Here is a 12,562-nt window from a genome sequence, read left to right as displayed (position 1 = left end):
GCAAATACGTTTGCTTGCATAATCTCTCAGCCACATTCATTCATTTGGCCTTCAGAAGGCACAGCTGCAGAATAAGACCAACAATTGACCATGAGAGTTGTTGGAATTTGAGGGTCCTCAAATTGGGGGCCTCATAGCTCATTTCCTGTGTTGTAGGTTAACTAGCAACACTTAGACCTCCTAGTGGCTCTGGTTCTGGAAGAAGCACCCAGATGCATGTTTACTTAAATACCGTTAGACTCTGTCGTATCATTATGAAGTCACGGCAGATTTCAGAAGAGGGGATCTGAGTTTGGGGTGGGCCGCTCTGGGCTGTGTGGCCCCCGGTACAATCACAGTTGTCAATCAGAGCTTTGGCTTCTTGATGGACACCCCTCCTAAAGGATACTCACAGGCCCTTTGAAAAAAATGTTCTGTGTCTTATCATGCCAGGAAGCGTTTCTTTTTTCTTAAGGAGTAGTAAAGCTCACTTACCTTGTAAAAATGAAGAGAATGGTGCTTGCCTTTCTCTCTTGCAGACCTCTCTATTACCTGTGTGAATCCATCACTTTCTTCTTCTCCCTTTGATGTGTTTAAACACTGACGTCTACCTTCCTGACCTTGCCCTTAGCTTTACCCCCTTCCCTATATATTCTCTCCTTGAAAAGCACAGTATGTGCAATGAGATTCTCATACGTTTGGGAATTTGAGACCTCTGAATTCTCCTGCATGCTGCACTGGCTCGTGGTTTCACACATTTGCTCTTGACACAAGCTTGTGCTGCCACCACCCCAATGAGTCACTTCTCTCCTTGCGCTGCAAAACGGAATATTGAAACCCTTCTGACTGCAGAAAAAGCATTGCCCATCTAGTGCTACACGTCTACCTACGCTGACCCCACTGCGGACTGTAATGAACGGAGAAATGAAGAATGCTCTAGAAGTCTAACCCACATGCTATTTGTTGTTATCATTGTCATGGTTCCTTTTCATTATTTCTGTTATTATTTTTATTGATTCCTTTTTACTCCTTCTCCTTTCAGACACAGCTTATGAGTTGGCTTCAGGCCCAGCTTACATTCTTATCAATCCCAGTGGGAGGGAGAGAGCGCTCCTCCTTTCAACCTGAAATCACACAAAGAACAGCCTGGGATTTAGGCTGTAGTTTCTGGCTGAGTTCCACCTTGAGCCTTACTTTGACCCACTTCCCCCCAAAGTCTGCTGGAGCCCTACTGCTTCCTATTAATGACCCCACTGGTAGTTTTGTACTAAAATTCCTCCACTGGACTTGCTCCGTTTGTTTCTTTCTCGCACAGGAAACTGGATGCCTTCATCTACGATGCAGCAGTGCTGAACTACATGGCGGGCAGAGACGAAGGCTGCAAGCTGGTGACCATTGGCAGCGGGAAGGTCTTTGCTTCCACTGGTTACGGCATTGCCATCCAAAAGGATTCTGGATGGAAGCGCCAGGTGGACCTTGCCATCCTGCAGCTCTTCGGAGATGGTGAGTTAAAGAAAGGGACAGTGCCTGTTTGGCCTCTTCCGATGGCCAGTCCGAAACATCAACCCCTCTTCCTTCCCCATCCCTCTAACCTCTGCATTTCTAGAAAAGCGTTTCACAGTATACTAGGAGATTTGGAGGGTATATATATTAGTTTCCTAACGCTTTGTAACAAGGTAACACAAACTGAGTGACTTAAGCAACAGACATTTGTCTCAAGGTTCTGGAGACCAGAACCCTACGATCAAAGTGTCGGCTTTGGTTCCTAATGAGGGACTCGAGGGAGAATCCGCTCCACGCCTCTCCCCTAAGATCCTGGTGGTTTGCTGGCAATCTACAGCGTTCCTTGGCTTGTAGACGCATCACGCCTGCTCTTCCTTCATGTTCACATAGCTTTCTCCCTGTGTGCGTGTTTTCCCTCTGTACGTGTCTGTGTCTGATTCCCTCCCTTTTTAAGGATACCAGTTCTGTTGGATTAGGAGCCCACCGTATCCAGGTGACCCCATCTTAACCAGTTACATCTGCAATTACCCTACTTCCAAATAAAGTCACGTTTCAAGGTACTAGGAGTTAGGACTTCAACAAAGGAACTGCGGGGGGCAGTGGGGCGTGGTTATACAATCCAACCCCCAGGGTGAAATTTGGGGGAGAGGATTAGTCAGTCAAGGAGGTGTGTTTCAGGATTGCAGGGTATGATCCAACCCTCAGGGATAAAGTAAGAGGGGCTGGGATTAGAAGTTCCCCAGTCTTCTCACATGTGGCCAGAGCAGTGGATGGAATTTTGGGAAGGTCTCTGCTCTCTCTGGGGCCAGAGAAAGGGCAGAGAAATCCACACGTGGCCGTCTACTCCTCCTTCCCTCTCCCATCTTGCTTTTCCCTCTGGAAGAGGTAGGAAGCAGGGCCAGGGTCCTCAGAGGCAGACACCGGAAGGCACTCACTCTCCAGAGTGATTCTCGCAGCCGACTGAGCAGACAGCTTGCTTTGAGGAAATCCCATCTCCTGTTTCATTACGCTCACGCCTTCCACATCCCTCTTCACTTGATCGTCTAAAGCACCTACTCCTCCTGTGCGGCTCACATGAGCGGCCTGACTCTACTTGGCCTCACAGGCCATCAACCAAGCGGTTCCCTAAGTTCTGTCTGCAGAATCTCTGCTGTTAGGGATGCGAGAAGCAGCACAAGAGCATAGGGAGATGGTCAGACTCTGGGCGAAGCCAGCTGTTCCCTAGGTAGGAAAATCATAGTTGGATCCAAGAAATGAGTAAAAAGTGATCTGATTAACATTGGAAAGAGGAGGGGGGTTCTAGGTGGAGTGTTACAAGCCATTTTGGTATAAGAGTTTCTGTCGCTGGAATGCAGCTGTCACTTAAAGGCAATAACGGGGCCTCTATCCACGAGGGAGAGCAGCCGTAGAGACGATTTGCAGTAGTTGCCAGGGCTTCGGTCAGATTATTCAGACAAGGTTCACATTTTGAACCTAACTGGAACTACTGGAACAGGCAGTTTTCTTCATGAGATTTTCAGATTTTCGCTTCTCTGGAATTAGATGTGTTCTCGGCCATATGGTGTCTGTCCTTTTCCTTTTGTCTACAATTGCTACCTTTCCAATTCCTAGTATCCACCGAAGTGGATCAAGGTTATTGTAACCTGGCATGGCTTGAATTAATCAAAACTTCCTTAAGCAGCGTTAGAAGGAGGCAGGTCCTCATTTGGTGGTCTCCTTTTTACTGCAGCTTCCTCCCTTTGACTGTGAATATTTATATTTTCAACAAGAGATCAGGTAGCCTGAGGGCCTCTGGGGAACCAATCAATCTCTCTGCCCAAACGTCTCTGTCTCTCCTCCCCCCACCCAATCTGCTTTGCACATCTTTTGAGAGCAATTTACTGAATCGCTGGTTCGGTTATGCTGTTCCTTACTGTCTACGGCGACAACAACAGAAAGCTCAGAGTGCTTCAGTCTGATACTCAGGCCCTCAGCGACCTGGCATCAGCCTTTTGTATTCAGCTTCCTCTGCCTACCGTTACTCTGTGAGATCTGCCTGCCTTTCCCAAATACGCCTTGTGATTTTCTACCTTCCTCCCCTCGATCATGCTATTTCTGCCGCCTGGAGTGCCTTTTTGTGCAACATCAATTAAGATTCACCCATTCACCGTGCCCACCTCCAAGTCCTGCGTTCCTCGTGAAAACCCACTGGCCACCCATCTGCAAAGTTACTCTCACTAATTCAAGCAGCTCTTGTGACCTGCATATAGCTTGTCATACTGATTGCTTATATACCGATTTACACTGCGTAGGTAATGGGGCACAGAGGTAATGTCTCCTATCTTTGTGTCACCGGTGGTACCCACATTATGTTTTCATTGAACACCTGAATACATTGATAAGTTCCTCCATAACGGTATTTGATAAAATCGCTAACTGTCTCTGTTGGTTTTCTTTCTTGATGTCTCCTTCTCTCTTTCTCTCTCATGTTTTCGTCTCCTTTCCCCGACACCCCGCTCACCCCCTCTGTCTACTCCACCCCTCTCTCCTCTCTCTGCCTCTTCTCCTTGCCGTCCCGCCCCCCAGGGGAGATGGAGGAGCTGGAAGCTCTGTGGCTCACCGGGATCTGCCACAATGAGAAGAATGAGGTCATGAGCAGCCAGCTGGACATTGACAACATGGCGGGCGTCTTCTACATGCTGGGGGCCGCCATGGCTCTCAGCCTCATCACCTTCATTTGCGAACACCTCTTCTATTGGCAGTTCCGGCACTGCTTTATGGGTGTGTGCTCTGGCAAGCCCGGCATGGTCTTCTCCATCAGCAGAGTAAGTGCTTTGTTTTAGGTGCTTGGAGCTTGGGGAAGACAGCTCACTGTGCAGAGCACAGAGACCCGGGAGGGCACTAACTCCAGCCTGAGGCTGCTAAAGCGAGAAGCCACATCATGTACATTTCCCCAGGCGGGTGGGATGATGTAATTTCAAGTGGCTCAAAAAACAGGTGATGCAGTTTTTCCTTCAAGAAACAGATTTCTGTGTGGGGTTTGGGCATTTGGTTCTCAATAAGAACTGGCAGATCTATCAAAAGGAAACATTTGGCCTTTTCCCAGATGCCTTTCATCACCATTCGTTAATTCTGCAGAGGTTGGGTTGATCATTTAATCCTTTTAAAAAATCACATTTCTATTTAAATCATGAACTATATCTCTCTTATTCTGACATCCAAAGGTATATTGTTGGTAATTGCACCGTCCTACTCTATGTTTTAACCATGTGTGAGTTGGGGAGTTAAAGAGCTTAACAGAGCCTTCAGAAATAAGTCCTGACCTGTAAGAAATTTGCATTCCAGAAACTTCCTTAATTGGAGCGAGAGCGTAACTGAAGCCGTTCTTTATTTAGTTCTCTTCTTTGTGTCTAGTCCAAAGTGAGATTTTGGACACAGTTTTTAATATGAACAGAGGGTCACAGGAAAGAGCTTAAAAAAAAAAAAGACTTCTTTTGAATTTGTTAATAAAGTTATGGGATTCATGCATGAGATGTGAACTCAAATGTCCTCTTCAAATAGAGGTCTAGGCTTCAGACATAAAGAACCAACTTTGTCTCTAATGGAATTATATGAGAAAATGGAGTACTCATTAAATTGTTGCATCTTTGCTCATTCTCCTGTAGTATTTTAGTGGACAGAGAAAGTGTCCTCTCTGGCTGTGAGTTGCTTCAGGCCATTCGGTTGCCCCGGAGCAGGAGGTTGGGACTTGCGGCCCCTGAGCCCCGTTGTTGCCCCGCGTGGCCCTTCCCAAGACCTCTCCAGAGAGGGGGGTGGCAGCAGTGAGGGGAACCTGTAATAGAAATGCCATTTGTAGCCCCTCGACATAATCAATGGCTCTGTAGAGGAAAAATGCATTTTCTCCTGGCCATAATCAAGAAGGGTTAGAAAGGAGGCCTGAGAAGGAAAGCAGAGGAACCTTCTCTTAAACATCTCTTATCTCACTGCTGCCTCGGGCAAACTGAGGCTTCTCTTATGCAAAGCTTCCTTCTTTCCCATTTAGCTGCCATTCTCCTTTCTAATCTTCTCTCCTCTCATCCCCCTCCGACAGGACAGCCCCTTTCCAAATGTATCCCCCTAGTTTTATAGATACAGTTCAAACAAGCTCCTCTACAAGGACCTTCCTTTGCCAGGCAGAGAAGTTCCAAATGTGTCCGCCTTTCAAGGCAGGGAGCAAGAGATTGGCAGGAGGTCGGCCTGACTTTAGACTTGAGCCCAAGCCTTTCCCTCTACCGGACGGTGCTCTTCAGGGCTCTGCGCAAGGAGCTGCACACAGGCCGTTCTCAGTCAATACTAATTTGTTAAGATATTAATTACTTATTATCAGAGTAACTGAGTGAGAAACTATAAGGAGGAAACCAGGAGCTAAAGAGAGAATAAAGGAGAGGATTCTACAAGGTTCTTTTATTTATGTGTTTATTTTATTGAAGTACAGCTAATTTACAGTGTTGTGTTAATTTCTGCTGCACAGCGAAGTGATTCAGTCATACATCTATATACATTCTTTTTCATAGTTTTTTTTTCCCATTATGGTTTATCACAGGCTACTGAATGTAGTTCTCTACAGTAGGACCTTGTTGTTTAATCCATCCGACATATAATAGTTTGCATCTGCTAACCCCAAACTCCCAGTCCATCCCTCCCCCACCCCCCTCTCCCCAGCAAGGGGATTCTTTATTCCTATTTGGTACTGGGATATCTGTCCCAGGTCCTTCCTGCCCTGGTATAGGGCACAACAGGAGAAGAATCCCTCTTTGACCCCAGGGCTGCTGCCTGATTGTCTCTGTGAATTTGGTTCGCGCTTGGCTCAAGAAGAGAATTGCTCAGCTCAGCTCAGTGATTTGGGGACCAAAATCCTAAAAGCTGCTCAGAGTTTGTCAGAGCCGCGCAGGAGCGGCAGTTGTGAGCGCCCGGGTGCCGCCGTGCTTTACCGCCACAGCCAAGGGTGACCAGCCAGGGCCGAAAAGCCCCGGCATCCGTAGAGCATTGCTACTGATTTCCAGAAGGCTGACACAGTATTTTTTGCTCTCAGTTGCTATCACGGCCTCATTTTTGAGACACAAAAACCCCAGCACGGAAAGGAAAATCAATTCGAGTCAGTAGTGGAGTTGAGGCAAGAACGTCCTGTCTTACAATTCGAATCCATTTGCTCGAGTCACTCGGTGTAGCCATGTCCCCTCTGGATCGCCAAGGCCACCAGCTCGTGATGCGACTTGCTAAACGCAGGGGGATATAAGCCAGGCAAGCTTCTAGCCGTAGGTTTCTGCGAGTGTGTAAGACCACCTCTTTCAGGTCTTCTCTGACTTTTCTCAGCCACTTAGGCAGTCAGTGGTGGGTTGGTTGGGGGCGGGGGGCGCTCTTTATGGTCACTTCCTGCCTCGCCGGAGACCTAACCGGTCCCATCCTCCCTCCAGGGTATCTACAGCTGCATCCACGGGGTGGCCATCGAGGAGCGCCAATCCGTGATGAATTCCCCCACCGCGACCATGAACAACACACACTCCAACATCCTGCGTCTGCTCCGCACGGCCAAGAACATGGCCAACCTGTCCGGCGTGAACGGCTCCCCGCAGAGCGCCCTGGACTTCATCCGCCGCGAGTCGTCCGTCTACGACATCTCCGAGCACCGCCGCAGCTTCACGCACTCCGACTGCAAATCCTACAACAACCCGCCCTGCGAGGAGAACCTCTTCAGCGACTACATCAGCGAGGTGGAGAGGACTTTCGGTAACCTGCAGCTGAAGGACAGCAACGCGTACCAGGACCCCCACCACCGGCCGCACAGCATCGGCAGCGCCAGCTCCATCGACGGGCTCTACGACTGCGACAACCCGCCCTTCACCACGCAGCCCAGGTCCCTCGGCAAGAAGCCCCTGGACATCGGCCTCCCCTCCTCCAAGCACGGCCAGCTCGGCGACCTGTACGGCAAGTTCTCGTTCAAGAGCGACCGCTACGGCGGCCACGACGACCTGATCCGCTCCGACGTGTCGGACATCTCCACGCACACGGTCACCTACGGCAACATCGAGGGCAACGCGGCCAAGCGGCGGAAGCAGCAGTACAAGGACAGCCTGAAGAAGCGGCCGGCCTCGGCCAAGTCCCGCCGCGAGTTCGACGAGATCGAGCTGGCCTACCGCCGCCGGCCGCCCCGCTCCCCCGACCACAAGCGCTACTTCAGGGACAAGGAGGGGCTGCGGGACTTCTACCTGGACCAGTTCCGCGCCAAGGAGACCTCGCCGCACTGGGAGCACGTGGACCTGACCGACATCTACAAGGAGCGCGGCGAGGACTTCAAGCGCGACTCGGTCGGCGGAGGAGGGCCCTGCACCAACCGGTCGCACCTCAAGCACGGGCCGGGCGACAAGCACGGCGGGGTCGGCGGGGTCCCGGCCCCCTGGGAGAAGAGCCTGACCAACGTGGACTGGGAGGAGCGCCCCGGCGGCAACTTCTGCCGCAGCTGCCCGTCCAAGCTGCACAACTACTCGAGCTCGGTGGCCGGGCAGAACTCGGGCCGGCAGGCGTGCATCCGCTGCGAGGCGTGCAAGAAGGCCGGCAACCTGTACGACATCAGCGAGGACAACTCGCTGCAGGAGCTGGACCAGCCGGCCGCCCCGGTGGCCGTGCCGTCCGGCGCGCCCGCCGCCAAGTACCCGCAGAGCCCGACCAACTCCAAGGCGCAGAAGAAGACCCGGAACAAGCTGCGGCGCCAGCACTCCTACGACACCTTCGTGGACCTGCAGAAGGAGGAGGCCGCCCTGGCCCCGCGCAGCGTGAGCCTGAAAGACAAGGGCCGCTTCCTGGACGGCAGTCCCTACGCGCACATGTTTGAGATGGCGGCCGGCGAGAGCGCTTTCGGCAACGGCAAGGCGGCGGCGCCGGCCGCGGGACATCACCACCACGGCAACCATGGCAACCCCGCCGGCGGCGGTGGCGGCGGCGGCGGCGGCGGCGGCGGCGGCGGCAGCGGCAGCAGCTACATGCTCAGCAAGTCGCTCTACCCCGACCGGGTCACGCAGAACCCTTTCATCCCCACTTTCGGGGACGACCAGTGCTTGCTCCACGGCAGCAAATCCTACTTCTTCAGGCAGCCCACGGTGGCAGGGGTGCCGAAGGCCAGGCCGGACTTCCGTGCCCTTGTCACCAACAAGCCGGTGGTGTCGGCCCTGCACGGGGCTGTACCGGGCCGTTTCCAGAAAGACATCTGTATAGGGAACCAGTCCAACCCCTGTGTGCCTAACAACAAAAACCCCAGGGCTTTCAATGGCTCCAGCAATGGGCATGTGTATGAGAAACTGTCTAGTATTGAGTCTGATGTCTGAGTGAGGGAAGAGAGAGGCGAAGGTGGGTACGGGAGGGTCGGGGCTGTGGACGTGTGGCGCGCATGTCGCAGAGGGCGACGGGGGTGAACTCGGTTCCCATTTGCTCCTTTCTTGTCGTTTTCATTTATTTATGGGATCCTGATTCCTTCTGAGGGCGACCCTGGTGACCAGAACCATCTCTGCTCCTTTTCCAGTCCCCTCCTCCTTCCCGGTCTGTCCATCCTTCCAGTTCCCAGTTCCCGCGAGAGGATACGGTGGGCTCGCTCGGCCGGCGGGGGCGGAGTGGTTGAAGGACGTGGCGCCACGCGAGCTTCCTCCTAGCGTGGAAGGACTCTCTGCCACCCGCTTCGAGTGACGCAAGTTAGAAGCAGGAGGAGGCCACGGGAGCACAGGATAGCTCTCCCCGAACTGATCTGTATGTTTAGGTGAGGAAGCGAAAGCGCCCCAATAAGCTCCTTTAGCATACTGCCTGTGAATGATTTAAAGAGGCTTTTGCTAAATTCTTGTTGCTTAGATGGCGTGTGTTTGGGGATCGTGCGCCGAGCAGAGGGTGGGAAGCCACGTGTGTTTCTATATAAGCCAAAAAAAAAAACCGTTTGCTTCAGTTCCATGAGACTTTACTGGTGGTGAACTGGAATGAAGGGTCACTGGCGGATGATGGAAAGTACGTCAGAGCGGGGTTTCATGGTGCGTTAGAGGCAAGGAAGGCGTGTGCGTGTGCGTCTATATACACGTGCACACGTGTTGTCTGTACACGCCTGTCATCGGGCCTTCTCATGCGGAGAAGGCAAGCTGGACTCATAACGATGTTTCTTTCAATATCCCTTAGCACCGGGCTTGTTTTGGCTTATATACAAACAGAGATGGTCCTGTGTTACCTGAATTTTGGCTGTCTCTCCCCTTCACCCTTCCCGAATGAGGAGAACGGAAGTTCTTGACGGAGAAATTCCCGTGGTCTAGACAAAAACGTGGGTGAACGATCCTACAAGAGCAACGCACAAAAATAATTCCTCCGTGGTTGCCAATACATTCCACCAGTTTTGGCCAAGAACTTTCCAGGAAGGCTCAAGGGAGATAGAAGCAGCCAGGATTCTTTTGGCCCGTACCTGAGGACAGAAGATTGTACAAAGCTCGTCTGAGATTTTTAGACCCTCAGCTGGCCAGTTTGTGGGGAGGAGCTAAGTAAGGCTTTGAAGGACAGGGGGGGTCATTTATGGTCGGGTAAGTGAGAGAGGGGGATGTTTTCAATGCTTTGATCCCTTCTTACTTAACCTGGAGCTAGGAGAGCAGGCTTGTTACCGCCGCCCCCCCACCCCCCCGAATTGGCCACAACTGATACGGAACAGCCAGTGAAGAGGCATGAGCTTGCTCCACGAGTACAGCTCGGGAGACAGTGGAGGGAAGGGAAGAGGTCCGGAAGTGGGGACGGGAGGCGAGGAGAAGGGACTCCCCTTCTGGGTCTGGCTCCCTGAGGATGTGACGCTGAACCCAGGGTGGACACACTCTGTAGAAACCCCTCCACCTTCCTGCAACACCTCCTTCCCCTCCCAGATTGTACCAGTCAAGAATAAAATATATATATATATACACACACACATATATATATATATATATACATATAAAACTCCAGGGATGAGGGCACTGGCAGATGTGATACCCCCTTCACGCAAAGTTGGAAACTTGAGAAGGGAAACGAATACTTGTCACTGCCAGTCCTGAAACTTGGGGCAGGCGTGTTCCGTGGGTCAGTTCCTCTGTCCTGCCATCCTCCCCTTACCCAGGGTGGCAGCCAAAGAGCCAGGTCAGTTTGGAAGCTGGGCTGCAGGATCTCCGTGTTGCGCACAGGACACATAAACCAGAAAGGTGCTCATCCTCCTCGGGAAGGAAGCTGCCGTGTCTCCTCAAGTCCCACCCACCCCGACTCACCCCCCTACCTCACCCCCCAGCCCCTGACTACTGCCCCGGCTCTCCTCCTTGATTTTTACCTCAGTATCTTTCATTTTCAAGCCAACCGAAGGCCTTGTAAAGCTTTGTTTTCTTTTTCAAACGAACCCGGGGGCAAGGGGCCGAACCTCTCGCAGGTTTGGAGAGAGGAGCACGGAGTGCTTTACCTTAGATTCAAGGAAGGACTTGGAGAGGGAGGACAGAGGGCGTGAGACGCCTCCAGGAGGAAGAAGGCGAAGGGCGGTCAAACATTCTTCGCTCCGACTCTGTCCCAGGCCAGGGGCTCCCCGCTCGCTCTGCCTCTTACCTCATCCCTTTCCAACAAAAAAACCAAACCGACTCACCTAGCGAACAGCAATCTAGAACAAAGGGGGCTCTGTCGTCTCCGCTGGTGACAGAAATCGAGATGGTGTTTATTTCATATGTAAATATCTTGTTTTCTAATTAATTTTGTACAGATAAAGTGTTCTCTCGTGAGTATTCAGGGTGTTGGCCGGAGGGAGCGGGGTCTGGATGGGAGTGCAGGGGGAAGAAGTGTTTTGTTACCGGGTTTCATTTTCCATTTCGGGAGAGTTGTTTTGTACGGCTTTCGCTTCAGGGTGTCCGGAGAGCAATGAACGGGAATGGAGGCCACCGCGGTGACGAAGCCAGGGGAGGGCTGTGTGTTCCACCGCCCACCTCACCAGTCTTCTCATTGGCCTGCGAGAAGTAGTCAGGCCTGCCTGTCGGCCTGGGCTTGACGTCAGGTCCGGTTTGGCTCCAGGCAAACCCCAGGCCCAGCTCCTATCTTCCAGGTAGACCACAGATCACCAGCATCCGTGCAAAGTCAAGCTGGTGGCGCCATATCTTCCCTGTCGGCACCGAGGGTGGGAAAGGTTCCCCAAAGGGCTTAAACCAGAACTGAGGTCAAATCAACCCTGAGCTGAGCTTCAGGAAGCTCAGTCTTAAGAAATCTCCCCGCAGCCCCCTCTAATGTTTAACAAGCACCTCAGTCACTCTGACTCTTTTCTTCCTACTACCTGGGCTCCAGCCCTCTCCCCGGCCCCTTCCGTTCCTCCTGAGAGATCAACACTGCAAGCACACCCAGAAAATTCCCACGAGGTCTCCTTTCTTGAAGCATGTGCTATCTGGTTACAGGGAGGTAGCCCTGGATACATATCTTACAAATGTGCATGCTTTTCCAGAAAAGATTACCGGCTCTACTCAAAGCTCAGTGGCCAGAGATTCTCTTAGAAAGGTCTCAGAAGTTGGGTTTAGAGGTAGAAGGGTGAGCACAGGAGGGACAGTACCGGTAGTGACTTTATATTTGCCTTGTCCTTGCTTCTGCCATCAGGAAGGTGCTATTTGCCTCGAGCCAGGTATTCAGAACCTGACCTTGGGTTAACCAGACAAGTAGAATTCCTTTCACTGGACCCTTGGCCTTGTGAAGGGTGGCAGCCTCTCTCTCTTTACCACCAGATGACATTTCCAAATCCACTTAGCTGAGATATTACGTTACACTTTTGTCCTATCCTGCCATCATCAAAAGCTGTCAGCTGGGTAATTCCATTTCTCGAAACCCCTCTTTGGGCCCCGCTGGTCACTTCTCTTCGACTGAATGTATGAATTGAGACCAAATAAGATATTCACGGGCTGCTCAAGAAAGCTTAGAGAAAGGAAGGCTGAGCCATGCCAAGTTCTAGATGTTAACTTCATTGCAAAATAAGAAGCCAGGAAACACGCATGAGGGTGAATTCAGCTATCAGCCCCATCTCTTCTACAGATGGGTCTGGAAAAAGACCCAGTCTGTCCAAACCGTG

General features: G+C 51.7%; 1 protein-coding gene across 2 annotated transcripts in view; it reads left to right on the top strand.

Moving 5' to 3' along the window:
* Positions 1 to 10,127, top strand: part of GRIN2B (glutamate ionotropic receptor NMDA type subunit 2B) — a 422,513-nt gene extending 412,386 nt beyond the window's left edge. For both annotated transcript variants that reach the window (XM_067008755.1, XM_059081259.2), the window contains 3 exons: positions 1,295 to 1,482; positions 4,048 to 4,286; positions 6,915 to 10,127. In XM_067008755.1, the coding sequence (XP_066864856.1) occupies positions 1,295 to 1,482; positions 4,048 to 4,286; positions 6,915 to 8,819 (2,332 nt within the window). In that variant the 3' untranslated portion in view covers positions 8,820 to 10,127. The remainder of the gene's footprint in view (positions 1 to 1,294; positions 1,483 to 4,047; positions 4,287 to 6,914) is intronic.
* Positions 10,128 to 12,562: the final 2,435 nt, after the last annotated feature.

Source organism: Kogia breviceps, chromosome 12 (genome assembly GCF_026419965.1).
Source record: "Kogia breviceps isolate mKogBre1 chromosome 12, mKogBre1 haplotype 1, whole genome shotgun sequence".
Lineage (NCBI taxonomy): Eukaryota > Metazoa > Chordata > Mammalia > Artiodactyla > Physeteridae > Kogia > Kogia breviceps.
This window is presented reverse-complemented; position numbering and strand designations above follow the sequence as displayed.